General features: G+C 51.7%; 1 protein-coding gene across 1 annotated transcript in view; it reads right to left on the bottom strand.

Annotated features, from left to right (window-relative positions):
- Positions 1-7,400, bottom strand: part of LOC134346734 (nitric oxide synthase 1-like) — a 70,910-nt gene extending 63,510 nt beyond the window's left edge. The window contains exons 1-4 of the mRNA XM_063048308.1: positions 7,189-7,400; positions 1,897-1,984; positions 670-812; positions 183-345 (exon numbers count right to left, since the gene is read on the bottom strand). Coding sequence (XP_062904378.1) covers positions 183-345; positions 670-812; positions 1,897-1,984; positions 7,189-7,247 — 453 coding nt within the window. The 5' untranslated portion in view covers positions 7,248-7,400. The remainder of the gene's footprint in view (positions 1-182; positions 346-669; positions 813-1,896; positions 1,985-7,188) is intronic.
- Positions 7,401-14,967: the final 7,567 nt, after the last annotated feature.

Below are 14,967 nucleotides of genomic sequence, written 5' to 3'. Positions count from 1 at the left end.
GAACTGAAGGGAGCATGATGAAGGAGAGGAGATGGAGGAGAGGTTTTGTTTGGGGAATGGTACTGAGGGGGTGCTATGGTCAGTGAGGAGGAATGGAGATTCAGTGTTTGGGAGCAGGGCGCCATTCGGTGGTGGGACGGAGGAGGCCGGCGTCCAGGGTGAGGGAGGGCGGGCACACTGACCTGCAGCCGCGTCCACTGGATGCGCCCCACGCAGCGGACGGCATTACGCCAGGCCTGCTTGGCCCCGAAGATGAGCTCCGTGGAGGTGAGCTGATAGGTGCCCGTCTGCTCGATCTCCTTCTCCACCTCGGCCCACCGCTGCTGGTGGGCGGGGGACCCAGCCCTGGACAACAGTAGTCAGAGGAGAACACCCATGGGTACGTGCACCCCTCCCTGTCAATGAGACGCCCCACACTGACCCTCCTCACTTACCACACACCTTCCTCTCCCCTGACCGCCCACACGACTGCGCACACCCCATTCCTCCTCACCTCCTACTCCACCCTCCCCTCCTGTTCACCCGCACACCCTCGCCATCCTACACTTCCCACAACCCACACCTCTCAACATCCTCAGCACCTCACACCCCCACACACAAACCTCACACTATCTTCCCCCAACCCCCATGGCCAGCCATGTCCCCTCTCCCCCCGCTTCTCCGGCCCACCTGTTGATGCTGGTGTAGTAGCTGAGCAGGAGGTCCGCGGCTCGGCGATGGAGGTGCTGCTGGTGCCCGTCGCCCAGCACAGGGGTGGCGGTGCTCGGAAAGACAAGGGAGCCCAGGCACCGGACGTTCGAACACGGACATGTCTGTAGTCACAAGTAGCAGGTCAGACCACAGAGCGGGGGAAAGGGGGGAGAGAGGAGGGTGTGGTAAACCATATATATGTTGTAACTGGGTTAACTGCCTGGACACGTCCCTCTACTGACTGCCCCTGTGGCTCCTCCCACAGATTCCTGCATAAAAGTGCCTCGCCTTGCCCCTCCCCCTCAGTCCGGGGACAGACACTCACCGTGGAGGTCGTATTGTACAGCGAATAAAAGCTTTTCAGTATTTTACCCAACCTCAGTCTTTTGGAGTTATGAAGGTGCTTCAGAGGGGTGGCAGAGAGGAGAGGAGGGGAGGGAGAGGGAGAGGGGGAGGGGAGAGGGGGAGGGGAGGGAGGAGGGGAGAGGGGGAGGGAGAGGGGAGGGGAGGAGAGGGGGAGGGATGAGGGGAGGGGAGGAGAGGGGGAGGGAGAGGGGAGGGGAGGAGAGGGGGAGGGAGAGGGGAGGGGAGGGAGGAGGGAGAGGGGGAGGGAGGGGGAGGGAGAGGAGAGGGGGAGGGAGAGGGGAGGGGAGGGAGAGGGAGAGGGGGGGAGGGGGGAGGGGGGAGGAGAGGAGGGAGGGGGAGGGGGAGGAGAGGAGGGAGGGGAGGGGGAGGGAGGGGGGGAGGGGAGGGGGGGGGGGAGGGGGGGAGGGAGAGGGGGAGGAGGGGGAGGGAGGGGAGGGGGAGGGAGGAGGGAGGGGAGGGGGAGGGGGAGGGAGGGAGGGGAGAGGGGAGGGAGAGGGGAGGGTTGGGAGAGAGAGGGGTGGGAGAAAGGAGGGATGGGAGAGGGTGGGATGGGAGAGAAAGGGGAGGGGAGGTGGTTGGGGAGGGGTGGGAGGTGGTTGGAGCGGGGAGGGGAGATTGGGAAGATGAGACCAGAGCAGGATGATAACAACCCACTGCCCCCCATTCCCGCCCTCAAAGCTCACCCCTCACACCCATCTGCCACCTCCCCCATCCATTCCTTCCCCCCACCCCGCTACTCTCCAGCCCCCTCTCCACCTCCCCCATCCCAGCCTCCTATTCTCCGACCCTCTCTCCCCAATTCCCACCCCCCCCCAGCAGCCCCCGTTCCCATCCCCACACCTGGAGGGCCTGCAGGTGGAGGGTGTCGTAGTTCAGGCTGCCACTGTCCCAGTTCTTCAGTCGCACCGGGCGGAGGGGCTTTGACTGGCTGCGGGGAGACACGACACGTCAGGGGCTGATCCATCAAGGAGGGGCTGCCTGAGGGGGAGGAGAGGCTAAAGTGTTTCCCAGGGTGGGCGGTGATGGAGAGGCGCCCTCCCACCTTTAGGTTCCAGGATCCAGAATCGCCATGGGGAGGAAGCCCAGGATAAGACAGGAGGTGTGGAGGGATACGGCAGTAATGCCCCAAGGATAAGCACCTGGGTCGGAGACCCCTGCCTCCCCTCACACAGCCTTCCGATCACGCTGAGTGGGCAGGTCCCATTCTGTGGGGGTGGGGGGAATGGACCGAGGGGGGATTGGGGTGGAAGGGTCAGCACCCACCTGACAGTGGGGATGTTGGGGTACCTGTGTGTGTGGTGGGTGGGGTTGGGGGCGTGAGGGGCCATATGGTCGTTGACTGAATGCCTCTGCATTCCTGCCTGGCATCTCCGTCTAGTTAGGACAGACCTGACCGCAGGACGTCGGTCTGGCATCTCTGTCTCGGGTCTCATTCTGGGATTTCAGTGTAGTGATCTCCTGGTGTCTCAGTCTAGGACCTCCAGCTGGGATCAGTCTACACCCTCTGGGATCCACTTGCGATCTCAGTCTAGGCACTCGGTCCGGGAAGTCATGCCTGGGTCCGACCGCCATCTCTGTCTGGGATCTCCATCTGGGATCTGTCTGGGTTCTTGTTCTGGGCCTAAGTCACTGATGCTTCCCAAAGATTGAGAGAATTTAAAAGAAACAAGTCTGCCCTGCCTGCCCTAGTCTGATGCTCCCCTATTTTTACAAAACACTGGAATCTACAAACCCTATTTCCAGAAAAGTTGGGATATTTTCCAAAGTGCAATAAAAACAAAAATCTGTGATATGTTAATTCACGTGAACCTTTATTTAACTGACAAAAGTACAAAGAAAAGATTTTCATTAGTTTTACTGACCAACTTAATTGTATTTTGTAAACATAAACAAATTTAGAATTCGATGGCTGCAACACACTCAACAAAAGTTGGGACAGAGGCATGTTTACCATTGTGTTACATCACCTTTCCTTTTAATAACACTTTTTAATCGTTTTGGAACTGAGGATACTAATTGTAGTAGATTTGCAATTGGAAATTTTGTCCATTCTTGCTTGATATAAGACCTCAGCTACTCAACCGTCCATGGTCTCCGTTGTCTGATTCTCCTCTTCATGATGCGCCATACATTTTCAATAGGAGATAGATTTGGACTGGCCGCAGGCCAGTCGAGCACACGCACTCTGTGTCTACAAAGCCACGCTGTTGTAGCCCGTGCAGAATGTTGTCTGGCATTGTCCTGCTGAAATAAGCATGGACGTCCTGGGAAGAGACGTCGCCTTGATGGCAACATATGTCTCTCTAAAATCCTAATATACGCCTCAGAGTCAATGGTACCTTCACATACATGCAACTCACCTATGCCATGGGCACTGATGCACCCCCATACCATCATAAATGCTGACTTTTGCACCTTTCACTGATAACAATCTGGATGGTCGTTTTCATCTTTGGCACGGAGAACTCGACACCCGTTTTTTCCGAAAACTAGCTGAAATGCAGACTCATCTGACCACAGCACACGGTTCCACAGTCTTTCGGTCCCTCTGAGATGAGCTCGGGCCCAGAGAACTCGCCGGTGTTTCTGCATAGAGTTGATGTATGGCTTCCTCCTTGTGTGATACAGTTTCAAGTTGCATTTCTGGATGCAGCAACGGACTGTGTTGAGTGACAATGGTTTTCTGAAGTACTCCCGAGCCCAGGTGGCTATAATTGTCACAGTAGCATGACGGTTTCTTAGGCAGTGCCACCTGAGGGCTCGAAGATCACGCGCATTCAACAGTGGTCTCCGACCTTGCCCTTTACGCACTGAGATGTCTCTGAATTCTCTGAATCTTTTCACATTATTATGTACTGTAGATGTTGAAAGACCTAAATTCTCTGCAATCTTGCGTTGAGAAATGTTCCTTTTGAACTGACTAACAATTCTCTCATGAATTTTGGCACATAGGGGTGAGCCACGACCCATCCTTGTTAGCAAAGACTGAGCCTTTGGTAGACGCTACTTTTATACCCAGTCATGATACCTCACCTGCTACCAATTAGCCTGCTTAATGTGGAGTCTTCCAAACCGGTGTTACTTGAATATTCTGTGCACTTTTCAATCTTATTTTAACTCTGTTCCAACTTTTGTTGAGTGTGTTGCAGCCATCAAATTCTAAATTTGTGTATATTTACAAAATACAATTAAGTTGGTCAGTAAAACCATTGAAAATCTTTTCTTTGTATTTTTGTCAGTTAAATAAAGGTTCACGTGAATTAACATATCACAGATTTTTGTTTTTATTGCATTTTGGAAAATATCCCTACTTTTCTGGAAATGGGGTTTGTAGATGGATGAGAGGGGATCTGATTGAAACGTATAAGATTATTAAGGGATTGGACAGACTGGAGACAGGAAGCATGTTCCTGCTGATGGGGGAGTCCAGAACCAGAGGCCACAGTTTAAGCATAAGGGGTAGGCCGTTTAGAATGGAGTTGAGGAAAAACTTTTTCACCCAGAGAGTGGTGGATATATGGAATGCTCTGCCCCAGAAGGGAGTGGAGGCCAAGTCTCTGGATGCTTTCAAGAAAGAGATGGATAGAGTTCTTAAAGATAGTGGAATCAAAGGTTATGGGGATAAGGCAGGAACTGGATACTGATTGTGGATGATCAGCCATGATCACAGTGAATGGCGGTGCTGGCTCGAAGGGCCAAATGGCCCACTCCTGCACCTATTGTCTATAAAACTACAGAAGTATATTCACACAAAAAATACACAAAATCCAAACATAAAGGATTTACAAGACCGTAAACAATTCCATACTAAAATATGGTTACTACCATCTATATAATACTCAATTCACTGGGGGGTAGACAATCACTCCAGGAAATCCCACTTTGTAGCCATAGTGACCACATGCTCCTTTGAACATGACCCCAAAAGGGGGCAGACAGGCAGCTTGCTCTTCCCACTGCCTGGACCCGTGTCACCCTATGCAAAACCTTCCACCCTCCCACAGTGACCATCCTTCAGTACTGCCCCTCCCACATTGCGGTGCTCCCTCAGTAGTTCCCGTCCCACCGTTAGAGGCTCCCTTAGTACCTCTCCCTCTTCCTCTACACCACAACCCTCTGACTGACAGCCAATACTCCCTCCCCTCCAAACCCTGACTGTTGCACTTTGACCCACTCCGGTTCTCTGTGTGAGTGTGAATATGCGTGTGAGAGAGGAACTGAAAATGTGTGCAAGTGTGAATACGGTATGTGTGTGAGTGCAAGCATGTGTGACGGGCGGATGCTGAGTGAACTTGTGTGTGTGAGTGTGAATATGCGTGTGACAGAAACCGTGAACGTGTGTGTGAGAGGAACAGAGAATGTATCAGTGCGTATACGTGTGTGAGTGAGGAACTGTGTGAGTATGTGAAACTAAGAATGTGTGAGTGTGAGCATATGTGTGTGAGTATGAATGTGTGTGTGTGTGTGTGTGTACGTGTTGTGTGTGTGTGTACATTCATGTCTGATCATTCACAACCTGCCCTCACTACCCTCCCTGTTCCAAGCTATCTGTCTCCCTATCATTTCTAGGACAGTTTTATGAAACCTCATTCCTGTCATTCTTGGACCTGCTCCAGCTCAGCAATCTGATCTCAGCTGCTCTGGTCTCCACCTGTTCCGCACCTGCCCCCTCCATATCGGTACCTGACCCCTCCCCACCCTCCTCCACCATACCAGCTCTCATTCTCTGAAAGAAGAAACTGTCGATGAACACTGCTACTCTTTAGCAATCATTTGTTTCCCTGCAGGACCATGTTATCAGGAATTGAGCAACTTGTATCAGCCTTTGGCTGAGCACAGAACCACTCAGGGCTGGCAGCAAACCAGATGGCCGGGAGTGTGGGGCGAGAGTGTATCAGCCTACAATAGTGCTGGTGATGGGCAGCTCACTCAGAGTGGCACAAGGACAGGTAGCTGGAGTTGTCCCAGTACAGAGAACCGGGGTGGTCCCAGTACGGAGAACAGGAGTGGTCCCAGCACGGAGAACAGGAGTGGTCCCAGCACGGAGACCCAGAATGGTCCCAGTACGGAGAACAGGACTGGTCCCAGTACGGAGACCCAGAGTGGTCCTAGTACAGAGAACCAGAGTGGTCCCAGTACGGAGACCCGGACTGGTCCCAGTACGGAGACCCGGACTGGTCCCAGAACGGAGACCCAGACTGGTACCAGTACAGAGAACCGGACTGGTCGCAGTACTGACACATACACAGAGACAGACAGACACACACACACCCACACGCATACACACATATTCATAAACACACATTCTCAGTTTCTCTCACACACATACACGCTCACACATTCTCTGTTCCTCTCCCACACTCACACACATTCTCCGTTCCTCTCTCACACACATATACACACTCACACATTCTCTGTTCCTTTCTCACACACACATTCACAGTTTCTCTCTCACACACGTTCAAACTCACGTACATTCTCCGTTCCTCTCTCTCACACGTTCACAGTCGCACACATTTTTCCTCTGTCTCACACATATACACTCTCACACACAAATTTGCACACGGTTCCTCTCTCACACACATGTTCACATTCACATGCTTTTTCAGTGCCTCTCTCACACATATTCAAACTCAGTCTCTCTCTCTCTCTCACAAACACACTCATGTACCCATTTGGCCAGGACCAAGAGCACACCCACCAGTAGATTCCCAGTGACCCGCCACCCACCCCACTCTGCACTGACTGCCCTTGCATCCGGAGAGTGGGGCTGAAATGCACCCAGAATTTGAGCAGCAGCTTCGTCAGATATTCAGACAGGGGCTGCAACCCCTCACACTGACTCCGCATGGCCACAAAATGGACAACTGGACGATGACGTGTCGTGGGACAACTTAAAACCTGTTGCACAGTATCACCCTATGCAAAACCTTCCACCCTCTCACGGTGACCCTCCTTCAGTACTGCCCCTCCCACGTTGCGGTGCTCCCTCAGTAGTTCCCGTCCCACCATTTGAGGCTCCCTTAGTACCCCTCCCTCTTCCTCTACACCACAACCCTCCAACCGACAGCCAATACTCCCTCCCCGCCAAACCCTGACTGCTGCACTTTGTCCGGCGTCTTTGACCCTGACCTGTGCCCAGAGGTCCCGCTCTCGCCTGATCCTGTTGTCGGTGCCTCACTGTTGTCCATCAGCTTGGTTTGCTGATCTCCAACCACTACACAAGCCCGGTCTGCTTCGCTGCCCCGGGACAGATCTGGTTCACCGTCCTTGTTCTGCTCTGCTTCCGTGTCCTGGGACCAGTCCTATTCTCTGCCCTGGGACAACTCCAGCTACCTGTCCTGTTGCCACTCTGAGTGAGCTGCCCAGCCCCAGCACTATTGTAGGCTGACACACTCCCGCCCCACACTCCCGGCCGTCTGGTTGGCTGCCAGCCCTCTGATAGGCTCTGTGCTCAGCCAATGGCTGAGACAAGTTGCTCAATTCCTGGTAACATGGTCCTGCAGGGAAACAAATGATTGCTAAAGAGTAGCAGTGTTCATCAATAGTTTCCTCTTTCAGGGAATGAGGGCTGGTATGGTGGAGGAGGGTGGAGTGATTGCAGGGGTGTATGATCAGACATGAATGCATACACACGCATACACACAAATTCATACTCTCACACAAACCCTCACACAGTTCCTCTCTCACACATATATTCACACTCACACATTCACATTCTCTCTCACACACACACAGACACACTCAGGCAGTGCATATAAAAAGTATTCACCCCGCCCCCCAGAAGATTTTATGTTTTATTGTTTTACAGCATAAAATCACAGTGGACTTAATTTGTCTTTTTTTGATACTGATCAACAGGAAAAAGACTCTCTTTTTGTCAAAGTGTAAATAGATCTCTACAAAGTGATCTAAATTAATTACAAATATAAAACACGAAATAATTGATTGCATAAATATTCACCCCTTTCAAGTCAGTATTTAGTAGTTGTACCTTTGTCAGCAATTACAGCCTTGAGTCTATGTGGATAGGTCTCTATCAGCTTTGCATATCTGGACAGGGCGACTTTTCCCCATTTTCTTTACAAAACTGCTCAAGCTCTGTCAGATTGCATGGTGATCATGAGTGAACAGCCCTTTTAGTGCAGCCACAAATTCTCAATTGGATTGAGGTCTGGACTCTGACTTGGCCTCTCCAGGACATCAGCTTTGTTGTTTTTAAGCCATTCCTGTGTAGCTTTGTCTTTGTTCTTGGGGTCATTATATTGATGGAAAACAAATCTTCTCCCAAGTCACAGTTCTCTTGCAGACTGCACCAGGTTTTCCTCCAGGATTTCCCTGTATTTTGCTGCATTCATTTTACCCTCTACCTTCACAAGCCTTCCAGGACCTGCTGCAGTGAAACATCTTCACAGCACGATGCAGCCACCACCATGCTTCACGGTAGGGATGGTATGTTTTTGATGATGTGCAGTGTTTAGCTTACACCAAACATAGTGTTTAGTCTTGCAAACACGAGGAAATCTGCAGATGCTGGAATTTCAAGCAACACACATAAAAGTTGCTGGTGAACGCAGCAGGCCAGGCAGCATCTCTAGGAAGAGGTACAGTTGACAATTCAGGCTGAGACCCTTCGTCAGGACTAACTGAAAGAAGAGCTAGTAAGAGATTTGAAAGTGGGAGGGGGAGGGGGATATCCGAAATGATAGGAGAAGACAGGAGGGGGAGGGATGGAGCCAAGAGCTGGACAGGTGATTGGCAAAAGGGATATGAGAGGATCATTGGACAGGAGGCCCAGGGAAAAAGAAAGGGGGGGGGAAGCCCAGAGGATGGGCAAGGGGTATAGTGAGAGAGTGAGAGTGAGAGAGAGAGAGAGAGAGAGAGAGAGAGAGAGAGAGAGAGAGAGAGAGAGAGAGAGAGAGAGAGAGAGAGAGAATATATATATGTATGTCTGTATATATATATATATATATATACACACACACAAATAACGGATGGGGTACGAGGGAGAGGTGGGGTATTAACGGAAGTTAGAGAAGTCAATGTTCATGCCATCAGGTTGGAGGCTACCCAGACGGAATATAAGGTGTTGTTCCTCCAATCTGAGTGTGGCTTCATCTTTACAGTAGAGGAGGCCGTGGATAGACATATCAGAATGGGAATGGGATGTGGAATTAAAATGTGTGGCCACTGGGAGATCCTGCTTTCTCTGGCGGACAGAGCGTAGGTGTTCAGCAAAATGGTCTCCCAGTCTGCGTCAGGTCTCACCAATATATAGAAGGCCGCATTGGGAGCACCAGACGCAGTATATCACCCCAGCCGACTCACAGGTGAAGTGTCGCCTCACCTGGAAAGACTGTCTGGGGCCCCGAATGGTGGTGAGGGAGGAAGTGTAAGGGCATGTGTAGCACTTGTTCCACTTACATGGCTAAGTGCTGGGAGGGACATCGGTGGGAGGGATGGGAGGGACAAATGGACAAGGGAGTCGCATAGGGAGCGATCCCTGCGGAGGGCAGGGGGGAGGGGAAGATGTGCTTAGTGGTGGGATCCTGTTGGAGGTGGCGGAAATTACGGAGAATAATAAGTTGGACCCAGAGGCTGGTGGGGTGGTAAGTGAGAACCAGGGGAACCCTATTCCTAGTGGGGTGGTGGGAGGATGGGGTGAGAGCAGATGTACGTGAAATGGGGGAGATGCGTTTGAGAGCAGAGTTGATAGTGGAGAAAAGGAAGCCTCTTTCTTTAAAAAAGGAGGACATCTTCGTCCTGGAATGAAAAGCCTCATCCTGAGAGCAGATGCGGCGGAGACGGAGGAATTGCGAGAAGGGGATAGCATTTTTGCAAGAGACAGGGTGAGAAGAGGAATAGTCCAGATAGCTGTGAGAGTCAGTAGGCTTATAGTAGACATCAGTAGATATGCTGTCTCCAGAGATAGAGACAGAAAGATCTAGAAAGTGAGTGTTTAGTCTGATGGTCCAAAAGCTCAATTTTGGTTTAATCAGACAAGAGAACCTTCTTCCAGCTGACTTCAGAGTCTCCCACATGCCTTCTGGCAAACTCTAGCTGAGCTTTCATGTGAGTTCTTTTCAACAATGGCTTTCTCTTTGCCACTCTCCCATAAAGCTGTGATTGGTGAAGCACCCGGGCAACAGTTGTTGTATGTGCAGTCTCTCCCATCTCAGCCACTGAAACTTGTAACTCCTCCAGAGTTGTCATTGGTCTCTTGATGGCCTCCCTCACTAGTCCCATTCTTGCATGGTCATTCAGATGTTGAGAGTGGCCTGCACTAGGCAAATTTACAGCTGGGGCATATTCTTTCCATTTCTTGATGACTGACTTAACTGTACTCCAAAGGATATTCAGTGACTTGGAAATTTTCTTGTATCCATCTCCTGACTTGTGCTTTTCAATAACTTTTTTCACAGAGTTGCTTAGAGTGTTCTTTTGTCTTCATGGTATAGTTTTTGCCAGGATACTAACTCACTGGAGTTGACCTTCCAGATACAGGCGTGTTTTACTACATTCAATTGAAACACCTTGAATGCACACAGGGGATCTCCATTTAACTAATTATGTGACTTGTAAAACTGGTTGCACCAGTGATGATTTGTTGTACCATATTAAAGGGGGTGAATACTTATGCTGTCAATTATTTTGTGTTTTATTTTTGTAATTAATTTTGATAATTTTGTCAAGATCTGTTTCCACCTTGACACGAGAGTGACTTTTTCTGTTGGTCAGTGTCAAAAAAGACAATTTAAATCCACTGTGATTCAATGCTGTGAAACAATAAAACATGAAAACTTCCAAGGGGGTTGGGGAAGGTGAATACTTTTGTAGGCACTGCATATTCACACCACACATACAGACACAGACACGCACACTCACGCAAACATAAAAACACATTCTCAATCACAGACGCACGGCGGGGTGGGGGGGGAGGAATGAAGATCCAATCATGAGAGCAGAGTTACTTTGTCAGATAAGGTAAAGATGAATCCTAAGAGATTCGCAAGTACATAAGGAGGGAAAATAAGATACACAGTGGGAGAACAGTCCTGTTACTGATCAGTGTGGCCATCCTCTGTCTGTAGATCCACAAGGGATGGGCGAGGTGCTGACAGAATGGATTTACCATGGACAGAACATGGAAGAGGTGGTTTCAGGGATAGGATCAGTGATGGGCTGAAGGGCCTGGTTTTGTACCGAAGTGCTCTGTAACTCTATCGACGTGCGGGGATAACCAGGGAGGGTGCGGTTGCACAATGTGCTGGAGGAACTCTGCTTCGGACAGTGTCTGTGGGAGTAATGAAGAGACAATGTTTCAGGTTGGGTCCCTTCCTCAGGACTGGAAGGAAGGCAGGGTCTAGAGGTGACTTGCCAGAATGCAAATTAGCGAACGTGAGGCTACGTCGAACAGATTAGGGCGTTTCTCTTTGGAGCAAAGGAGGACAAGTGGTGACTCGATAGAGGGCTATTCATCCCCCCCACCAACCCCCTCAATGCTCCCAGATGTGATCTGATCCACTGAGACAGGTGGATGTTGGGAGCCAGGGCACGGAGGGGTCCATGGTCGTAAAGGTGTGTGGAGGTGAGGGGCGTGAGGGTGCGGATGGGGATGGTCTATCGGCTCTAAGCTGTGGATTGGGAGGGGCGCGACACCCCCAGCAAACCTGCCCCCACGGCCTGCTCTGCTCCAGGGTCAGCAGATCCTGCCCTTCCGGTCTCCCACTACTACTACTACGTTGACTTAGGCCTAGGGGGCAGGTGTCGGGCAAATAGTCTCCCACAATAGAGGAGTAAAATTGTCCCTCTCGCTCTCCGCCCACCCCCAAACCACAGATGCTGTTCGAGGAGCTGAGCACGTCCCGCAGATTGTGTGTTGCTCCAGATTCCAAGGCCAAGGTGAGACAGGAAGTTCTCAGACACTGTGGATCATTGTGCAAAGAGCAGGGCAGGGCGCTGCTTACAACGGCTGCATTCACAGTCACAGAAACAAGGAAGGACTCAACTACCAGCTTTCTCCAGAATGTGGCAATTCTGATAATTCCTGGCAGTGAGAGAGAGTTACTGGCTGGGAGAGAGGCAGAGGAAGCAGGGGAGAGAGGGGGGGAGGGGACAGAGGGGGGAGAGAGGGGGAAAGGAGAGAGAGGGAGAAGGGAGAGAGAGGGAGGGGAGAGGGGGGAGGGGAGAGAGAGGAGTGAGAGGTGGGAGAGGGGGAGAGGGAGAGGGGGAGAGGGAGAGGGGGAGAGGGGGAGAGGGAGAAGGGGAGAGGGAGAGGGGGAGAGGGAGAGGGGGAGAGGGAGAGGGGGAGAGGGAGAGGGGGAGGGGAGGGGGAGAGAGGGCACAGAATGAGGGGGAGGAGCAAAGTTCAGTCACAGAGTGGGAGACGAGTTAAGGTCGGTCACAGAGTGGGAGACGAGTTAACGTTCGGTCACAGAGTGGGAGACCAGTTAAGGTCGGTCACAGAGTGGGAGACCAGTTAACGTTCGGTCACAGAGTGGGAGACCAGTTAAGGGTCGTTCACAGAGTGGGAGATGAGTTAAGGTTGGTTACAGAGTGGGAGATGAGATAACGTTCGGTCACAGAGTGAGAGACCAGTTAAGGGTCGTTCACAGAGTGGGAGACGAGTTACGGTTCGGTCACAGAGTGGGAGACGAGATAAGGTTCAGTCACAGAGTGGGAGACCAGTTAAGGTCGGTCACAGAGTGGGAGATGAGATAAGGGTCGGTCACAGAGTGGGAGACGAGTTAACGTTCGGTCACGGAGTGGGAGACGAGTTACGGTTCAGTCACAGAATGGGAGACGAGTTAAGGTCGGTTACAGAGTGGGAGATGAGATAAGAGTCGGTCACAGAGTGGGAGACGAGTTACGGTTCGGTCACAGAATGGGAGACGAGTTAAGGTCGGTTACAGAGTGGGAGATGAGATAAGGGTCGGTCACAGAGTGGGAGACGAGTTAACGTTCGGTCACGGAGTGGGAGACGAGTTAAGGTCGGTCACAGAGTGGGAGATGAGATAAGGGTCGGTCACAGAGTGGGAGACGAGTTAACGTTCGGTCACGGAGTGGGAGACGAGTTACGGTTCAGTCACAGAATGGGAGACGAGTTAAGGTCGGTTACAGAGTGGGAGATGAGATAAGAGTCGGTCACAGAGTGGGAGACGAGTTACGGTTCGGTCACAGAATGGGAGACGAGTAAAGGTCAGTTACAGAGTGGGAGATGAGATAAGGGTCGGTCACAGAGTGGGAGACGAGTTAACGTTCGGTCACAGAGTGGGAGACGAGTTAACGTTCGGTCACGGAGTGGGAGACGAGTTACGGTTCGGTCACAGAATGGGAGATGAGTTAAGGTCGGTTACAGAGTGGGAGATGAGATAAGGGTCGGTCACAGAGTGGGAGACGAGTTAACGTTCGGTCACAGAGTGGGAGACGAGTTAACGTTCGGTCACGGAGTGGGAGACGATTTACGGTTCGGTCACAGAGTGGGAGACGAGTGAAGGTTCAGTCACAGAGTGGAAGACGAGTGAAGGTTCAGTCACAGAGTGGGAGACCAGTTAAGGTCGGTCACAGAGTGGGAGACGAGTTACGGTTCGGTCACAGAGTGGGAGACGAGTTACGGTCGGTTACAGAGTGGGAGACGAGATAAGGGTCGGTCACGGAGTGGGAGGCGAGTTAACGTTCGGTCACGGAGTGGGAGACGAGTTAAGGTCGGTTACAGAGTCGGAGATGAGATAAGGGTCGGTCACAGAGTGGGAGACGAGTTAACGTTCGGTCACGGAGTGGGAGACGAGTTACGGTTCAGTCACAGAATGGGAGACGAGTTAAGGTCGGTTACAGAGTGGGAGATGAGATAAGAGTCGGTCACAGAGTGGGAGACGAGTTACGGTTCGGTCACAGAATGGGAGACGAGTAAAGGTCAGTTACAGAGTGGGAGATGAGATAAGGGTCGGTCACAGAGTGGGAGACGAGTTAACGTTCGGTCACAGAGTGGGAGACGAGTTAACGTTCGGTCACGGAGTGGGAGACGAGTTACGGTTCGGTCACAGAATGGGAGATGAGTTAAGGTCGGTTACAGAGTGGGAGATGAGATAAGGGTCGGTCACAGAGTGGGAGACGAGTTAACGTTCGGTCACAGAGTGGGAGACGAGTTAACGTTCGGTCACGGAGTGGGAGACGATTTACGGTTCGGTCACAGAGTGGGAGACGAGTGAAGGTTCAGTCACAGAGTGGAAGACGAGTGAAGGTTCAGTCACAGAGTGGGAGACCAGTTAAGGTCGGTCACAGAGTGGGAGACGAGTAAAGGTCAGTTACAGAGTGGGAGATGAGATAAGGGTCGGTCACGGAGTGGGAGACGAGTTAACGTTCGGTCACGGAGTGGGAGACGAGTTAACGTTCGGTCACGGAGTGGGAGACGATTTACGGTTCGGTCACAGAGTGGGAGACGAGTGAAGGTTCAGTCACAGAGTGGAAGACGAGTGAAGGTTCAGTCACAGAGTGGGAGACCAGTTAAGGTCGGTCACAGAGTGGGAGACGAGTTACGGTTCGGTCACAGAGTGGGAGACGAGTTACGGTTCGGTCACAGAGTGGGAGACGAGTAAAGGTCAGTTACAGAGTGGGAGATGAGATAAGGGTCGGTCACGGAGTGGGAGACGAGTTAACGTTCGGTCACGGAGTGGGAGACGAGTTAACGTTCGGTCACAGAGTGGGAGTCGAGTTAAGGTCGGTTACAGAGTGGGAGACGAGTTAAGGTTCGGTCACAGAGTGGGAGACGAGTTAACGTTCGGTCACGGAGTGGGAGATGAATTACGGTTCGGTCACAGAATGGGAGACGAGTTAAGGTCGGTTACAGAGTGGGAGATGAGATAAGGGTCGGTCACAGAGTGGGAGACGAGTTAACGTTCGGTCACGGAGTGG

Source organism: Mobula hypostoma, chromosome 5 (genome assembly GCF_963921235.1).
Source record: "Mobula hypostoma chromosome 5, sMobHyp1.1, whole genome shotgun sequence".
NCBI classification, from domain to species: domain Eukaryota; kingdom Metazoa; phylum Chordata; class Chondrichthyes; order Myliobatiformes; family Myliobatidae; genus Mobula; species Mobula hypostoma.
The sequence above is the reverse complement of the archived record's forward strand: the minus strand, read 5'-3'. Positions and strand labels throughout refer to the sequence as shown.